Below are 17903 nucleotides of genomic sequence, written 5' to 3' on the forward strand. Positions count from 1 at the left end.
CTTGATGCACTGAACAATGCCTGCTACTTTCTGCAGCCTCCTTTGTCCCTGTTTATGTATCCAGAGAGAAGCCTTCAGACCATCTGTGTGAATTACCATATTCCAGCAGAGGTGTCTGAATATTCAGAGGTATCTTTTCAGTTATAATGCACTCCCTTAGTAACATTTAATTCCATAGAACCAATTGTCAGCACTTAAAATATTGAAGTAATCTGTTTAATTACAAATCTGTTGAAATGGCATCTAAACATCATCTGTTATTTTTGTTTGTCAGAGTATAAAAACTCAATGTATTTGCAATTTGGAGAAATACTCTAGAGTTTCTCCAGCCTATTCTCTCAGAGAGAGAGAGAGAGAGATTCTCTAGAATGTCTGCTTGTGCTGAATAAAGACATTTTACATCTGCAGCTCCGTGTGACTCATTCACAGTCAAAATTTAAGGGTAAATATGAATTCAGCTAATACTTCCAAAGCTGAAAATCCATTAATCTCATTGGGCTCATCCCTTTTTTAAAATGGTCTTTACATGATGTAGGCTTTTAGGAAAGCATGGAGTCATACATCATGGAAACAGGCCCTTTGGCCTCCCATGTCCATGCTGACAGTCTAGTTCAATTCCATCTTTCATTTTGCATCATTAAATACCTGCCACTCCCCCCATTCTTAAGAGGATGCATTTTTAGAACTAAAGACCCAAATCTTAATCATTAAAATTGTCATATTTATTTCCACAATACAGATGTTGTTTGTGAAGCCAACATTTATCTCCATCGCTATGGAGAATTACCTGCTTGAACTGCAGCAGCCCCTGTGGTGAAAGTGCTCTCCTAATGCTGCTGGGTTCAGAGTTCCAGTATTCTGATCAAGAATAATGAAGAAGTGGTAAACACAAAATGCTGGAGTAACTCAGCGGAACAGGCAGCATCTCTGGAGAGAAGGAATGGGTGACGTTTCTGGTCGAAACGTCACCCATTCCTTCTCTCCAGAGATGCTGCCTGTCCCGTTGAGTTACTCCAGCATTTTGTGACAACCTTCGATTTAAACCAGCATCTGCAGTTCTTTCCTACAAATGAAGAAATGGTGATACATTTCCAAATTAGAATGGCGCATGACTTGTTGGTGAACCTGCAGGTGGTGGTGTTCCAAATGCTTTCTGCTCTTGGTCTTTTAGGTTTTTGAGGTTAAGGGTTTGGCAGGTGTCTCCAAAATAGGGTATTAAAGGTTAAACAGAGTTTTCACAGCATTGAAAATTGCTCCTCTTCAATTAAAGTACTTCAAATGTGTGCTTAAAGTTCATTTAGTTGTACCTTAGCCTGGAATTTAATTTTCTAGAACTTCTGGTTTCTGTGAGATGAATGACAATGAACATAACTGAAAACTGTTCAATCGGATCTCTATGTCACATCCTGAGTGTAACGCAGCGAAACGTTCGCCAGCTCAATACTCTCACATTGTGCATGATTCAAGCTGTACTTTGAGGATGAAAAGCATTGAAAAGCTTAAGCTGTCGCCGTTCAAAAGGATGTTTTAATTGCAGTAAAAGAAACAAAATGATTCTTTCTACTTGTAAGTAACCTTCCTATCACATGTGTTTAACGCATACACAGAATAAAGAGGAAATATTTGGAATGGGAGTAAATCGCCAATTTTGAATTAGTCAACCTGTGGAAATAAATATTTCTATGAGCGATAGGTTGTATTGTGCAAAATGCTTTCAAAATGGTTATAACTTGGGCTGTATTTTCTTCTTTGAATAATGCTTATTCTCCAACCACATGTTGAAATGTTTATTCTCTGATTGCATGCATAATTCAGTAATATGTGTCACTTATGAAAACAAAATCTTTAAATACATGCATTATTACCAAAAATAATTTATATTGGAGCCGTTGAATGTATGAAAGGTTGGTCGGTTTCATTGCTTAATTTTCACCGTTGTCTACTGAGGGGAAAAAATTAATGACTTTTTAAAGACTTTTGTAAAGGGAAAATGGTTTGGCCTTTTATTTTTAATGAGTGGACAAATTCTGATTTTCAGCTACACAAGTTAGAATGCGTGAATGATTAGTCTTTGTACTTCATTCCTAATACTTCGAATTTACATTAGATTTTTCAAGGCATGAATGGAGAAACGTTTTTTATTTGTTATCATGTTTATGTGAATATCGAATTTGAATATCAAATTTACTGTAACATTATACTAAATAAATAATAGCAAATTATGCTGTTGGTGTAATAGGAGTAGTTTATTTCAGTCAGACAAGTAGTTAGGGTGCATAATGCTAACTGTTCGGTTTTCTTCCCAGTATGAACATTTATTTAAATACAGTCGCCATCTTATCTCATTGGCAATTTAACAGGTATATTTCACAAAACTCGAGTTTCATCTAATTGTGTTTCTTGTATTAGTGCCATTCTTGCCATTTTCTATCTTGGCAACAATGATACTGATAGAAATATGGAAACCTGCTTTGAAATCGACAATGGAGTAATTTGTAAAATTTGTTTGTCGCAAATTTATTAACTTTCCCCTTGTTATTTAATTTACTCTGGTTGATAATTGTCATCATTATTATTCTCAGAGAGTCATGGAGTCATATTACACAGAAATTGGCACTTTGGCCCCTCATCTCTATGTTGACCATCAAGTTCCTAATTATACTAATCCCCTTTACCAGCCCTTGGTCTGTATTCTACTGGTCCTTGGAACATTTTGATCTGTGGCAGCTAGATATTCCTGCCTCCAGTGCCAATGGACAAATAGGACAAAGAAAGGTATGGTTGGACAGCTCTTAGCTCTGCTGCTTCAGTGCTCAAGGGATCAGTGCAATCCTGATCTTGGGTATTGTCTGCGTGGAGTTTACACATTTTCCCAGTAACTGAAGAAACAAAGAACTAAAGATGCTGGAACCTTATGAAAACATAAAGCGCTAGAATAACTCAGCAGGTCGGGTGGGATATGTGGAGGGAATAGATTGGCAACATTTCAATCCTGACCCAAAACGTTGCTTATCCATTCCCTCCACAGACGCTGTCTGAACCGCTGAGTTACTCCAGCACGTTATGTTTTGCTTCCCCGTAACTGGGATCTCTGTTTTCCTACCACATCCCAAAGGTATTCGGGTAAGATTAATTAGCTTATGCAAATTGCAACTTTGTCTGTGGATAAGTGGTGGAGAATACATTTGAAGGGATCAGGGAAATAAAGAGTGGGAATGAGATTGATGTGATTATTCTGTTGGGAACCTTGTGGTTCAAATGGCCATCTGTTGTACCATAATAAGTAAGTAGAACATAGAACACAACAGCACAAGAACAGGCTCTTCGACCCACAATGTCTGTGCCGAATATGATGCCAAGACCAACTCCTTTCTGCCTGCACATAACCCATATTCCTCCATTTCCTGCATAATAATGGGCCTTTCTCTTAAATGCCACTATCGTATCTGCCTCAACCATCAACTCGGCAGCACATTCCAGGCCCTCATCACCCTCTGTGTAGAAAAACGATTGGCAATTATATCTCCTTTAAGCTTTACCTCTCACAACTTAAACCTCTGGCCTCTAGTATTTGATTTTTTCCATCCTGGAAAAAAGCTTCTGACTCTATCCTATCTATGTCTTACATAATTTGATAGACTTCTATTAGGTTTCCCTGCAATCTCCAGCATTCCAGAGAAAGCAATCCGTCTGCCCAAACTCTCCCTGTAGCTAATGTCCCCTAATCCACCATCATTCTGGTAAACCTCTGCACTCTTTTCAAAGCTTCCACATCCTATCTGTAAATGGGGCGACCAGAACTGCACACAATAATCCAAATATGGCACGATAAAGCTGCGTCTTGAATGCACTGTTTTAGTTTGAAAGGAAGTTGAAAACCAATGGGCATAAAGTAATTGGTGGAGGGAAGCTGAAGAGATATGTTTGCACTGGTGGGTGATCAGAGGATGGATCTCTGCTGAAGTCCACACCACATTTGAAAGATGCTTATATGTGCATCCAAAGAGCTATGACCTGCAGGGCCATGGAGCAAGTGTTAGAAGATGACATTAGATTGGGTAATTCTTATGCTGCTGACCCAATTGGTCAAATGGCTTCTGTCTACATTGTGAACTTTCTATGATTCCTCCTGAATATTCAAACCATATTATCAACAGATTCAACAGAGCTTTATTTGTCATTCGGTACCAAGGTACCGAACGAAACTACATAGCAGTCACACACAAAAAAGAACACAAGACACATGACCTCAACACATAACGTCCATCACAGTGACTCCAAACACCCCCTCACTGTGATGGAGGCAACAAAACTTCCACTCTCTTCCCCACGCCCACGGACAGACAGCTCGTCCCCGACCGACCCGCACAGTCCCCGCAAGGGGATGGAAGTCCCCGCGGCCGAGTCGCACTGGGCGCTGAAACGTCTCGCGGCCGAACCAGGCGATGGAAGGCCCCGCGGCCGAGCCGTGCGCAGCTAAGTCCCGCGGCCGAGCCGCACCGGGCGATGTTAAGTCCAGCGGCCGAGCCGCACCGGGCGATGGAAGGCCCCGCGGCCGAGCCGCACCGGGCGATGTTAAGTCCAGCGGCCGAGCCGCGCCGGGCGATGGAAGGCCCTGCGGCCAAGCCGCACCGGGCGATGTTAGGCCCCGCGGCCCGGGCACTGTTAAGTCCAGCGGCTGAGCCGCACCAGCGATGTTAGGCCCCGCGGCCGAGCCGCACTGGGCGATGTTAGGCCCCGCGGCCGAGCCGCACCGGGCACTGTTAAGTCCAGCGGCCGAGCAGTGCCGGGCGATGTTAAGTCCAGCGGCCGAGCCACGCCGGGCGATGTTAGGCCCCGCGGCCGAGCCGCACCCCGCGCCATGAGGAAGAGACCTAAATCCTGAACAATTTAGTTGGTCTGTATATGATGATGGGATTTTTGATGCCATGATGAAGAGTTTAATATGCAGGGTCTAGGTTACTTCACGCATGAGTGTGATGATATCTGTACTGCTGTGTTATAGACCATCCTTTTTCCCCAGAGATGCTGCCTGACCTGAGTTATTTTAGCACTTTGTATCTATATTTGGTATAAACCAGCATCTACAATTCCTTGTGCCTACTTATTCTCGCATCACTTGGGCTTTAAATGGCTATATTTTGGGTCTGTCTTCTTCCATCATGGTGACTACTTACTTACTTACTGCCCATTATGCCTCCTGGCATGTAGGGCAACAATGAAGGTTCTCCACTCCTGTCTGTTCTGGGCTAGTTTCTGGACACTACCCTAGGTCAATTCCATAGTTTTCATTTCCTCCTCTACAGTTCGAAGCCATGTGGTTTTGGGTCTCCCTCTTTTCCTTTTCTGGTGTCCAGTGCAGGGCTATTCTTGGGATGCTGTCTGGTTCTCTTCTCAGTATATGGCCAATCCAGTTCCAGCGCTTTCTCATGATGATGGTATCCATACTCTCTTGCTGGCATTGAGCAAGGAGATCTTGGTTGGATATGGTGTTTGGCCAAAATATTCTAAGGATTCTTCTCAGGTTCTTAGTATGGAAGACTGACAGCTGGTTGATGTCACTCGCTGTCATTCTCCAGCATTCTGAGCCATATAAGAGGGTGGAGAGGACACAGCTCCCGTATATCTTCAGCTTGGTCTTGGTGCTGTATTGCTGGGACCTCCATACATTGTTTAGCATTCTGAAAACATTCCTAGCCTTGTTTAGCCGGTTCTTAATGTCATTTTGTGCTTCGCCATCGTATCTGACTTTACTACCAAGATAAATAAACTCAGTTATGGGAAGGTCGTTTCCATTCACTTGGATTGGTAAGGGGTTTTGGATGTTTGGTGTCATTAATTCAGATTTTTTCTGGTTTATCCTCAAGCCAATTTGTTGTGCAAAGTCACTAAGACGGGATGTTTTTTCCTGCATGTGTTTGTGAGTGTGGGAGACCAGAGCTATGTCATCAGCAAAATCAAGATCTTCCAATGTTGAGAAGAGGGTCCATCGTATGCCTCTTGCTTGATCTTCGGTTGTCTGACGCATCACCCAGTCAATAGCAATATTGGCGGCACGGTAGCGCAGCGGTAGAGTTGCTGCTTTACAGCGAATGCAGCGCCGGAGACTCAGGTTCGATCCTGACTACGGGTGCTGCACTGTAAGGAGTTTGTACGTTCTCCCCGTGACCTGCGTGGGTTTTCTCCGAGATCTTCGGTTTCCTCCCACACTCCAAAGACGTACAGGTATGTAGGTTAATTGGCTGGGTAAATGTAAAAATTGTCCCTAGTGGGTGTAGGATAGTGTTAATGTACGGGGATCGCTGGGCGGCACGGACTTGGAGGGCCGAAAAGGCCTGTTTCCGGCTGTATATATATGATATGATATGATATGATAATATTGAAGAGTAGCGCTGACATCACACACCCTTGTCGAACTCCTGTCTTTACCTGGAATGTGTGGTTACTATTCCCTACTCTGCAAGTGAATTTGGCGTAGAAGCTCTTAATTACTTCGACTATGTGCTGAGGGATCCCAGACATTCGTAATATGCCCCAGAGACTGTCCCAGTGGATGCTGTCAAATGCTTTCTCGAAATCAACAACGTTGATGTATATCTGTCTCTGCCACTCTGTGCATTGTTCTATAATGTTTTGCAGGGCAAATATCTGGTCAATGCATCCCCTCCCACCACAAAATCTTGCCTGCTCTTTCCTGAGCTGTTTGTCTATTGCTTGTGAGGTACGTTGTATTATATATAATCTTTGCCAGAATCTTGCTTGGAACTGATAGAAGAGTGATCCCTCACCAATTGTTACACTTTCTTAAGTTGCCTTTCTTTGGTCATGATCCTAATGATGACTCCTGACCTGTCGTCAGGTATCTCCTTTCTTTCCCAAATAGCTGTGAAAAGTGGTACAAATACTTTGGCTGCAAGTTCTGGGTCTGCCTTAAACAGTTCTGCATTGAGGTTATCTTGCCCAGGTGCTTTTCCACTTTTAAGGGACTTAATGGCTATGCCAATTTCCTCCTTAGTTGGTGATTCAGTGCTAATATCTAGGTCATCCTCTGCTTGTTAGGTGTTAGCCTCTATTATGGGCGGTGTTCTATTCAATACTTCATTGAAGTGTTCCACTCAGCGGGCTTCTTGTTCTGTTTCTGTTGTTAGGAGTCGGCCCTTTTTGTCTTCAATTGGTGTCTCAGTGTTTCGCCGATGTTTGACCACAGATTATTTTGGTTATCTTGTAGACCTTCCCTTGCTCTCCTTTCTTATTTGCATCTTCTGCTTGATTGGTTAGATCTTCCATGTACGCCCGTTTGTCAGCTCTGGCTTTCCTCTGATCTGCTTTGCTTGCTTCTTGATATTGCATCTTGTATCTTCCTTGCAGCCATTTGGATTTTGTTTCATTTATTTGCTTCTTTAATTTTCTCCTATTTTTAATGGTTTGCCATGTGTCTTCAGTTATCCATTCCTTCTTTATCTTCTGCTTGAACCCCAGACAGGCTTCACTGTTTTTCACATAAGCTATTTTGATTTGTTTCCACACAGTATTAATATTAATATTATTTGCATTAGGCTGTGTGATCATCCATATCTACTAGTGCCTGAAACCTGTTCCTCAATTGTAGCACGAAAGAACTTTTCACTTTTGGGTCATGTAGTTTCTCAACGACAAACTGTTGCCTGCCTGTCTTTTTGCTCCCTGTTTTCCTCAGTTTGACTTTGAGAACAGCCAGGACCAGGTGATGGTCGCTACCAACATCAGCTCCTCGTTTAACCTTAACATCAAGTAATGAGCGTCTCCATGTGCCGTTTATCATCAGGTGGTCTATCTGGTTCTTATCCCTTCCATTTGGAGAGCACCATGTTAGTTTGTGAATGTCTCTGTGCGGAAAGAGGGTCCCTCCAATTACTAGATTGTAATTGGTGCAGTTCTATTAGTCTCTCACTGTTCTCATTTATAAAACCACAGCCCTCTTTGCCCATGGCTCTGTCCTGGTCTGTGTTGTTGTTTCCAACCTTTGCATTTAGGTCCCCCATCACAATCTTCATGTCATACCTTGGTGTGTTTTCTAACTCAGCCTGTAGTTGCTCATAGAATTCATCCTTAACACTATCATCACTATCGTTTATAGGGGCGTATCACTGGATGATGGTTGTATTAATTTGCTTCCCCTTCATTCTGATCTTCATGAGTCTACTATTGACAGGTTCCCACTCTATCAAACTCCTTTCTTTAAAAGGATGGCTACTCCTTCTCCATGATTCTCGTCATCCCTTCCTGAGCACAACACTGTCTCCCCTGTGCTGGTCCCAAGTCTCCCTGATCCTGTCCATCTGCTTTCGCTTACTCCAAGAATGTCTAGGTTGTAGCGTCTCATCTCTGATGTCACTTGTGCTAGTTTCCCTGTGTCGTACAATGTTCGTACATTCCAAAGTCCTATCCTAGTCTCACGTTTGGCATTCAAAACTTCCACCTTCCTGCCACTGGCTTCCTATCGGCTTTCACCATTAACATTCATCCTAGCGTCTGTCGATGGCCCTGGAAGTCCATCACGCCCAGTAGTGTTGGTTCCTTCAGTTGTTTCCGTAACATATTCGTTTTACGAGGCGGGGTTGTTAGCCCTGTGCTCAACCCCCAACCTGGAGGACCAGTGGATCGCTCTTCTTCTCGTCTCTACCTTTCGACCTGTCCAACATGGGAAACCCTAACAGGAGACGAATCTCCCGCTGGCAGAGCTCTAGGGGTCACTGAGACACATAAGCTCCCCGACCACGACAAGGTTGCAATCCAACAGGGAGATGGTGACTAGCAGTTGCTCAAATATATATTGCTGTTAAAAGAGAATGCCATACTTTAGTTACCCAACAGTTTAGATACCATGATTGAGGTCAGCCAGGATGTTGACCAGGCATTGATATAGAAGCAAGGAACTGCAGATGCTGGTTTGCAACAAAAAAAAACACAAAGTGCCGGAGTAAATCAGTGGTCAGGCAGCATCTCTGAAGAACATGGATTGCCAAGTTTTCGGTTGGGACCCTTCTTCAGACTGATTTTAGTAGGGGAAGAAAGCTGGAAGAGAGGTGGAGGCAGGATAAACCCTGGCAAGTGATAGGTGGATACAGGTGGGGGGACTTTGGTTGGCAGATGGGTGGTCGAAGGCCAGATATGGGAAGAACACAGAAGGTGATGAGATATGGAGAAGTCAGATGAAGGGATAGAGGAGGAAGGTAATGGGGGAAGAGGAAAGGGCTGTTGGTTAAATACCTAAAATTGGAGAATTCAATGTTCATACCATTGGGTTGTAAGCTACCCAATTTGACACAAGGTGCTGTTCCTCCAGTTTGTGTGTGGCCTCACTCTGGCAGCGGAGGAGGCCAAGACAATATATATGATATGATATGATATGATATGACAGAAAGGTTGGTATGGGAAGGGGAAGTGGTTCGGAACTGGGAGATCCAGCAGGCATTAATATTACTCAAGAATGATCAAGCAGGGAACCAAATAGAGAATTATTTTTAAAGTCTATGTCTACAGATGAAGAAAACATACCTATTCTAAATTTACTTTGATCTGGATAGTTGGGTACTTGTTTGGATGGTTGTCTAGAAGTGAAAAATACTTATTCTTAGATGGAATAATCATGGAACAACCATTAAAGGAATACAGTGAGAAGCATACATTTGCGCAGTGGCCTGGTAAATTTGAGGTTAAGGCTTTGAGTTATACACATCAGCCGTGTGTTTTGAATCTCTAAGCTGGTTGGTGGGAGGAGGTGTCAAATGAAGATAAACCACTTCCACAGAAAGGAAATCAGATGGTGTGATAAGATGAATTGTTGTTTGCACCTGCTGCTTGCAGAAAAAGAAAACGCTTTTAAATTGGTTGTGGGAGGTTGGGAGAAATAGAAACCTCAGTCTCCTTTACCCTGCACCTAGGTGATACCCACCCTCTTTGGAGGACCAATGCAAAGATCTCTCAGCTCTCTGCACTTGCGATCTCAGGACCCTCAACACATTGAGCACTTTCTTTTTGAATGCATTACTAACAACTTCAACTACTGATTGCACATTAGTAACATTAAAATAGTCAGATTTATTGGGGTTGAGAGCAGGAAATAAATGCCGCCATAAAAGGAGTATAGAATATTTGAAAAGGGTTAAGGTTTATTTGTTAAAACAATGAAAATCCTATTAAAAAGGTGAAGAATTTAAAAAAATAATAATCCACTAGTGTGTAGGATGGAACTGCAGGTGCTGGTTTATACCGAAGAGAGACACAAAGTGCTGGAGTATCTCAGCGGGTCAGGCAGAATGTCTGGAGAAAAAGGACAGGTGACGTTTCGGGTCAGAAGCCATCTTCAAACTGATCTCTAACATTTTAATAACATCTAGAATTCCCAATAACAGCTGCCATTGCTTCATGATTCTGCTTATAATGTCAACACATAATGTGAGTCCAAAGGATCCCGGACTTTATTCTCGGCTTCTCAAGATTAGCCATGAAATCTTGGATCTGAATGTTTCTGACTCACGTAGCCCTGAAAATCAAACAGTGAAAAACTAGAGCCTTAACCCAAGGTATTTACATCATAGAAACACAGACTTCTGCGTAATAATTGAAAACCTCTAAAAAGGACTTTATGAGACTATTACAATCAAAATATTTCAAACAGGAGTGAAGTATAACTTAAAATACTTCTAAGATAGACACAAAATGCTGGAGTAATTCAACGGGACAGGCCACATCTCTGGAGAGAATGAATGGGTGATGTTTCGGGTCAAGACCCTTCTTCATATGTCTTTTGGATTCATAACATTAAATGGGGAAATTAATCAAGGCAACATTTACAACCATAATGTGCAAGCATAGTTAATTTCATGGTCTTAGTTATTCCCATTATCCTGTATAAAAACACTGGTGGCTTGATTGCAATCATATATGTCTGAGGAGTTGGTGCAGGGGGCATGGATTCAGATTTCTGGATCATTGGGATCTCTTCCGGAGCAGGGGTGACCTGTACAAAAGGGACGGGTTGCATCTAAACTGGAGAGGGACCAACATCCTAGCGGAAAGGTTTGCCAATGCTACATGGGAGGGTTTAAACTACATTGGCAGGGGGGTGGGATCTCGTACAGGACAGAGGCACGTGAGAGGCTAGAGGTTGGTATGGAGGGTGGTGTGGGAAAGGTTAGTGGACAGAATAGGCAGATGAAAGGCGGAGAGCGAGGAAGGAGAGTTGGTTTAAACTGCACGGGGCCTGATGGGTAAGGCAGATGAGCTTAAGGCATAGATAAGTACGAACGACTGGGACGTTGTAGCCATGACTGAAACCTGGTTAAGGGAGGGGCAGGACTGGCAGCTCAATGTTCAGGGGTACTGGAGTTTCAGGAGAGACGGGTCAGGGAAAAAGAAGAGGGGGGGGTTGCATTGTTGGTTAAGGAGGATGTCACGGCTGTGTTCAGAGGTGACATTACGGACGGTTCGTCCAGTGAGGCTATATGGGTGGAGCTGAGGAACAAGAAAGGGATGATCACCTTGTGTACTACAGACCCCCGAATAGTCAACGGGAATTAGCAGAACAAATGTGCCAGGAGATCGCAGACAGCTGCAGGTCAAATAAGGTTGTTGTAGTAGGGGGTTTTAACTTTCCCAATACAGACTGGGAAAATCATAGCGTGAAGGGTTCAGATGTGGTGCAATTTCTCGAAAGTGTTCCGGAGAGTTTTCTTAAGCAGTATGTGGAGGCCCCCACACGTGAGAGGGCAACACTGGATCTAGTATTGGGAAATTGGGACGGGCAAGTTAATGAAGTGTGTGTGGAGGAGGCTTTTGGGACCAGTGACCACAGTTCGATTAGGTTTAAGATAGTTATGGATAGGGACAGAGAGGGTCCATGTGTTAAAATGCTCAACTGGGGTAAGACCAGCTTTGAGGGTATGAGGGAAGGTCTCACTCAAGTTGACTGGAGCTGGTTATTTGAGGGGAAAGGAACATCGGTCAAGTGGGATGTTTTTAAAAGTGTACTGAAGAAAGCTCAGGATGTGTACGTCCCCATTAATGTGAAGGGCAAAGCAGGCAAACGCAAGGAAGCTTGGCTGACGAGGGAAATTGAGACGTTAGTCAAAAACAAGAAGGATGCATGGGACAGGTATAGGAGCTGGGATCAAGTGCATCCCTGGAGGAGTTTTGGGAACTAAGGAGTATACTAAAAAACGGAAATCAAAAGGGCAAAAAGGGGCCAGGAGATAGCTCTGGCGGATAGCATTAAGGACAATCCCAAAAGATTTTATAAATACATCAGGGGGAAAAGGGTAACGAGAGAGAGTGGGACCTCTCATGAATCAAAATGGCCACCTCTGTGTGGAGCCACAGGAGATAGGCAAGATCCTATAGGGCCTGTCCCACTTAGGCGATTTTTTAGGCAACTGCCGGCGACTGTCAAAGTTGTAGCAGATCGCCAAAATTTTCTTTTACCCGACAACAATGACCACGACAATGCCGAGTCATGAGAGGAATAGATCGGGTAGATGCTCAGAGTCTTTTGCCCAGAGTAGGGGAATCGAGGACCAGAGGACATAGGTTCAAGGTGATCGAGAAAAGATTTAATAGGTATCCGAGGGGTAACATTTTTCACACAAAGGGTGGGGGTGTATGGAACAAGCTGCAAGTGGAGGTAATTGAGGCTAGGACTATCCCATTGTTAAATAACCAATTAGACAGGTACATGGATAGGACAGGTTTGGAGGGATATGGACCAAGTGGAGGCAAGTAGGACTAATGTAGCATTGTTAGCCGGTGTGGGCCGAAGGGCCTGTTACCACACTGTATCACTCTATGACTATATAGTCTTTCCGCAGACTGGACAGCACACAACAAAAAAAGCTTTTCACTGTATCTTGGTACACTAAACTAAACTACACTAAACTAATGCAATAGTTAATATAGAAGAATGTTTCTTTGTCCATGTTTGAAATTATGATGTTTCCCAGGCTACTCCCTCCTAGTTATGTACCTCTGTATGTTATGTCTTGCCAGTCTATCGTTAGAGATCATGATGGAAGAGTCTGGGTCAGAATTAGTCAGGTATACAAATATAAGAAACAAATGATTATAAAATTATGAAAGGCATAGATAGGGTAGACAGTCAGAACCATTTCCCCCAGGCTGGAAATATCAAATATTAGAGGGCATAGTTTTAAGGGCAAAGTTTAAAGGAGATGTACAGGGCAAGATTTTTACACAGAAGGTAGTGGGTGCTTGGAACATGCTGCCGGGGTAGATATGATACTGGAATTTAAGAAACGTTTAGATAGGCACGTGGATATGCAGGGAATGGAGGGACATAGATCACATGCAGGCAAAGGAGATTATTTGCATGATGTTTACCTTGGACATTTTGTTGCTGTGCTGTACTGTTCCATGTTCTATGTTCGGGAAGCAGGTGTAGGCCGATTGATCATGCATTCTCTGCCTTTCAATGAAGTTGTGATAGTTATTTACATCATTTCCTGTTCTAACCCCATGTTGTTTGATTGTCCTCAAAGTCTATAAATCTATCGATATCTATCTTTAATATACTTAGCAATCGAGCTATTGCAGCCGTCTTTGTGGAATTCATTGCCACAGATGGATGTGGAGATTAAGTCCTTGGGTATTTTTAAAGTGGATATTGACAGATTCTTGATTAGTACGGGTGTCAAAGGTTATGGAGAGAAGGCAGGAGAATGGTGTTGAGAGAGAAAGATAGAACAGCCATGATTGAATGGCAGGATAGACAATGGAACAAATGGCCTATTCTGCTTCTATAACTTATTAACTTAAGAACTATGAAGTGTTTCAAAGAATCACCCTCCTCAGGTTGATGATTTTTTTTGTCATCCCACTGTTAAATGGCCAAGCCATTATACTGTGACTGTGACCAATGGTTTTAGAGAGCCCAGCCAAGGGAAATGTTAACTTCATCTTTATCCTGCCAAAGCTAATAAAAATAATAGTACATTAAAAAAAATTAACCCCCCCATTCTTCCAGAATCTAGAAAGTATAAGTCCAAGTCAGACACAAAAGCTGGAGTAACTCAGCGGGCCAGGCAGCATCTCTTAAGAAAAGGAATAGGTAACGTTTTGGGTCGAGATCCTTCGGTACAAGCCCATTATTCGGGCTGGTATAAGACTGGTCTGATTAATCCAGCCTCAAACAAGGAACCTGTCATATCAGGGATCCAGGTACCAAGAAGGATCCTGTCCCAAAGCATCGTCGGTCTATTTTCTCCACAGATGCTGTCTGACCCACTGAGTTACTGTCTGACCGACTGAGTTATGTTTTGTTCAAGATTCCAACATCTCCAGTTCTTTGTGCCTCTATACCAGGGGTCCATCTGGTAAATCAGGTTTCTCATTCATTTTTTCTCAGGTGGGGAGACCCAATGTGTGCACAATAATCTAATTTTAGTTTCATCGGGACCCAATGGAAAAGGGCAGCTCTGTGCCTCAAAAGCTCTTTCAGTGAAGGCCAACGTACTGTTTGTCGTCCTGTGCCTGCAGCTAACGTTCCGCCATTCATTTATAAAGACATCCGGTTCACACTGAGCATCAATGCATTTCAATTTTGCACCATCTATTTCTCTTTCTCCTACCTACGTGGTCGACCTCACATATTTCCACATTATAATCTGCTTAACATCTCCTCATCCATTCACAGGGCTTTTCCTTTCCCTCTCCTCAAGGCTCTCTGCATCCTCCTCACAAACCCACTTCACCATGCAGCTTTGTACCATCAGCAAATGTGGATACATTTCACTTGATTATCTAATGCAAATCAATGACATAGCAAATAGCTGTGGAACACGCCCCCCCATCCCCCCCCCCCCCCCACTTTACCATTGTTTCCCATCCCAAAATTGACCCATTTATTCATGGTCTTTTCCATCCATTAATATATGCCCACCCCCCCCCCCCTCCCCAACTACAATCAGTCTGAAGAAGGATCCCAACCCAAAACACCACCTATCCATGTCCTCCAGAGACCCTGCCTGACCCGGAGTTAATCTGGCACTTTGTGTTCTACACAGCATTCCAACACCTGCAGTCCCTTGTGTCTTCAACCCATGTCTGTCTATTGCACTGCATAAGGTGCACTCTAATTTTGATGGATAATCTCTTGTGTGGCACCTTTTCGAAGGACATCTGAAAGTGCAAATATACAACTTCAACTGGTTTGTCCTTTTCTATTCAGACTTGATGGATAGGAAACATTTAGAAGGATATGGGCCAAACGTGAGCAGGTGGGATGAGTGTAGATAGGGCATGAGCAAGTTGGCCCAAAGGACCCGTTTCCATGCTGTCCATGACTCTCTAACTTTCTGATGATAAATGCATGTTAACACTGTCCAACATTACTATTAATTTCATTCCACTTTACGACTTCCTCAATAACACATCCTCGCATTTTCCCTACTAATAATGTTAGTATAGTCCATTGTTTTCTCTCCCCTCTCTTTTCTTAAATAATGGGGTTACATTTGGTCCCTTCTAATCTAATGGGGAAGTTCTAGAATCTATATTTTAGAAACATTAAAAAATAGGTGTAGGAGTAGGGCATTTGGTCCTTCGAGCCAGCACCGTCATTCAGTATGATCACGGCTGAACATCCAAAAATCAGTATCTGATTCCTGCTTTTTCCCCATACCCCTTGATTCCTTTAGCCCTAAGAGCTAAATCTCACTATCTCTCTCTTGACTACACTCACAACTGGTGTAATTACAATCTCCAAAATCACTGGATGTAAATCATCATATCCTGGAGATTGTGTGGGAAAGAACTGCAGATGCTGGTTTAAATCAAAGATAGATACCACATGCTGGAGTAACTCATCGGGACAGGCAGCATCTCTGGAGAGAAGGAATGGGTGACGTTTCAGGTCGAGACCCTTCTTCAGACCGAAACGTCACCCATGTCCTGGAGATTAATTGCCTTAATTCTCCTAGTTGAGTTAGGCCATTCGTTCCTTTGAATCCGCTCCGCCTATTCATGCCTGATCTATCTCTCCCTCTCAACCCCATTCTCCTGCCTTCTCCCCGTTTTAATTCCCTTCTCTCTACCTTTTGTACTTGTGTTTGATTTGATTGTATTCATGTGCAGCAAATTATGAATTTATAACTTAGAGGAAAGCGGATCACTTGAGGGAACCCGCACGATCACAGGGAGAGTGTGTAAACTCCACACAGACAGTACCCGAGGTTAGGATAGAAGAGGAACAGTCACGGTGGTGCAGCGGTAGAGTTGCTGCCTAACAACGAATGCAGTGCCGGAGACCCGGGTTCGATCCTGACTACGGGCGCTGTCTGTACGGAGTTTGTTCGTTCTCCCCGTGACCTGCGTGGGTTTTCTCTGAGATCTTCGATTTCCTTCCACACTCCAAAAACGTACTAGTTTGTAGGTTAATTGGCTTGGTGGATGTAAAAATTGTCCCTAGTGGATGTAGGATAGTGTTAATGTGCTGGGATCGCTGGTCGGCGCGGACTCGGTGGGCTGAAGGGCCTGTTTCCGCGCTGTTTCTCTAAACTAAAGAAGAAGATTGAACTTTATTGCCTTCCATCAGAGTGAGGAATGTGGAATTCTCACTGTGATGGATGTTAATGTTAACCTTTATGTGGTTGTGTGTCCTGTTGTTTTTCACTTAGTGTGGCTGTATGGTAACTCAAATTTCACTGTGCCTTAATTGGTACATGTGACAATAAACTGACCTTGAAACCTTGAACCCAGGTCTCTGGTGCTGTGAGGCAGCTGCTCTACCAGTTTCCGTGGGCTGAAGGGCCTGTTCCTGTGCTGTATTGTTCCATGTTCATGACTGACCTGTGCGATAGCTTTTCCAATTCAGACAGCAGTCTCCAGGTCTGGAATTACCTAAGAGACAGTCCCTTCATTATATTCCAGATTATTAACTAAATTAACTAAATTCACCACCAATGCATAGCAACTTCAGTATCCGTTATCCACAAAATGCACTGCATTTATCGCTTACCCAAGCCTTATAGCAACTCCAGCACCATATATCTCCAAGCGAGGTTGGTATATTCCCCTCCGAGTTATACGCCATCTCCACTTGGAAATATATAGCAAGATCTTTTAGGTGCCAAGTGGATCTCCCTCCCCAACAGGCCTGCAGAAATGCTTTCAATATAAGGGCTACAGTGACTCAGAAAAAGTGCCCTATCAACAGCTTTTCATGGGCTATTGAGGTTGGGCAGTAAATCCTGGCCTTACTCAGTTGAGCCGACGGGCCTGTTTCAATGCTGAACGAGTCTAGGACTCTCTATTAATGACTCTACTTGTGATGCTCAGATCCTGATAGATGAATAAATATAAGTTCGAATCAGTAGCTAATTGTGAATCAGTAACTGAAAGTTTCATAATGAGCTTGCAGGGACTTACAGTAACTATGCTCAAGGAGACAATTGTGAGCAATTCACAGTCTCTCATCATCCATCTGAAAATCGTGCATTTGATCAAGTAGGAATGATCACAGATGATTTTTTTTATTATATTGGATTAACTTTAATTGCATCAGCAACAGAGATTTCCATCAAATGACCTCTCGATTTCATTTGCATAATTTGCATTCCTTTGAAAGTTTTTCTGACTCCTCAGTTCATTGGAATATTCAGTGAACAAAATTACGCCTCCTGCCACCTTTGCTATATTTAGCAATCCATTTCCTGACTGATAGCGCTGATGTGTCATATCTAAAATGTGAATAACATTTTTATGGTTTGTATTTAAAAAATATACCTCCCATTTTATAGGGTACTTTGTTTAATTGTAGCACAAATATTCTTAAAGCTAATAAGGCAAATTTATGTTACAATTAAACAGACACATTAGAGTCAAGATTAGATAAAGGGAAGTCGAGAGAATCC

The 17903-nt window shown here is 43.0% G+C and overlaps 1 protein-coding gene across 1 annotated transcript in view; it reads left to right on the forward strand.

The window, feature by feature from the left end:
- The first annotated feature begins 1490 nt into the window (after positions 1–1490).
- txk (TXK tyrosine kinase) overlaps positions 1491–17903 on the forward strand; it is a 49736-nt gene continuing 33323 nt past the window's right edge. The window contains exon 1 of the mRNA XM_078410562.1: positions 1491–1566. Coding sequence (XP_078266688.1) covers positions 1551–1566 — 16 coding nt within the window. The 5' untranslated portion in view covers positions 1491–1550. The remainder of the gene's footprint in view (positions 1567–17903) is intronic.

Source organism: Rhinoraja longicauda, chromosome 1, assembly GCF_053455715.1.
Source record: "Rhinoraja longicauda isolate Sanriku21f chromosome 1, sRhiLon1.1, whole genome shotgun sequence".
NCBI classification, from domain to species: domain Eukaryota; kingdom Metazoa; phylum Chordata; class Chondrichthyes; order Rajiformes; family Arhynchobatidae; genus Rhinoraja; species Rhinoraja longicauda.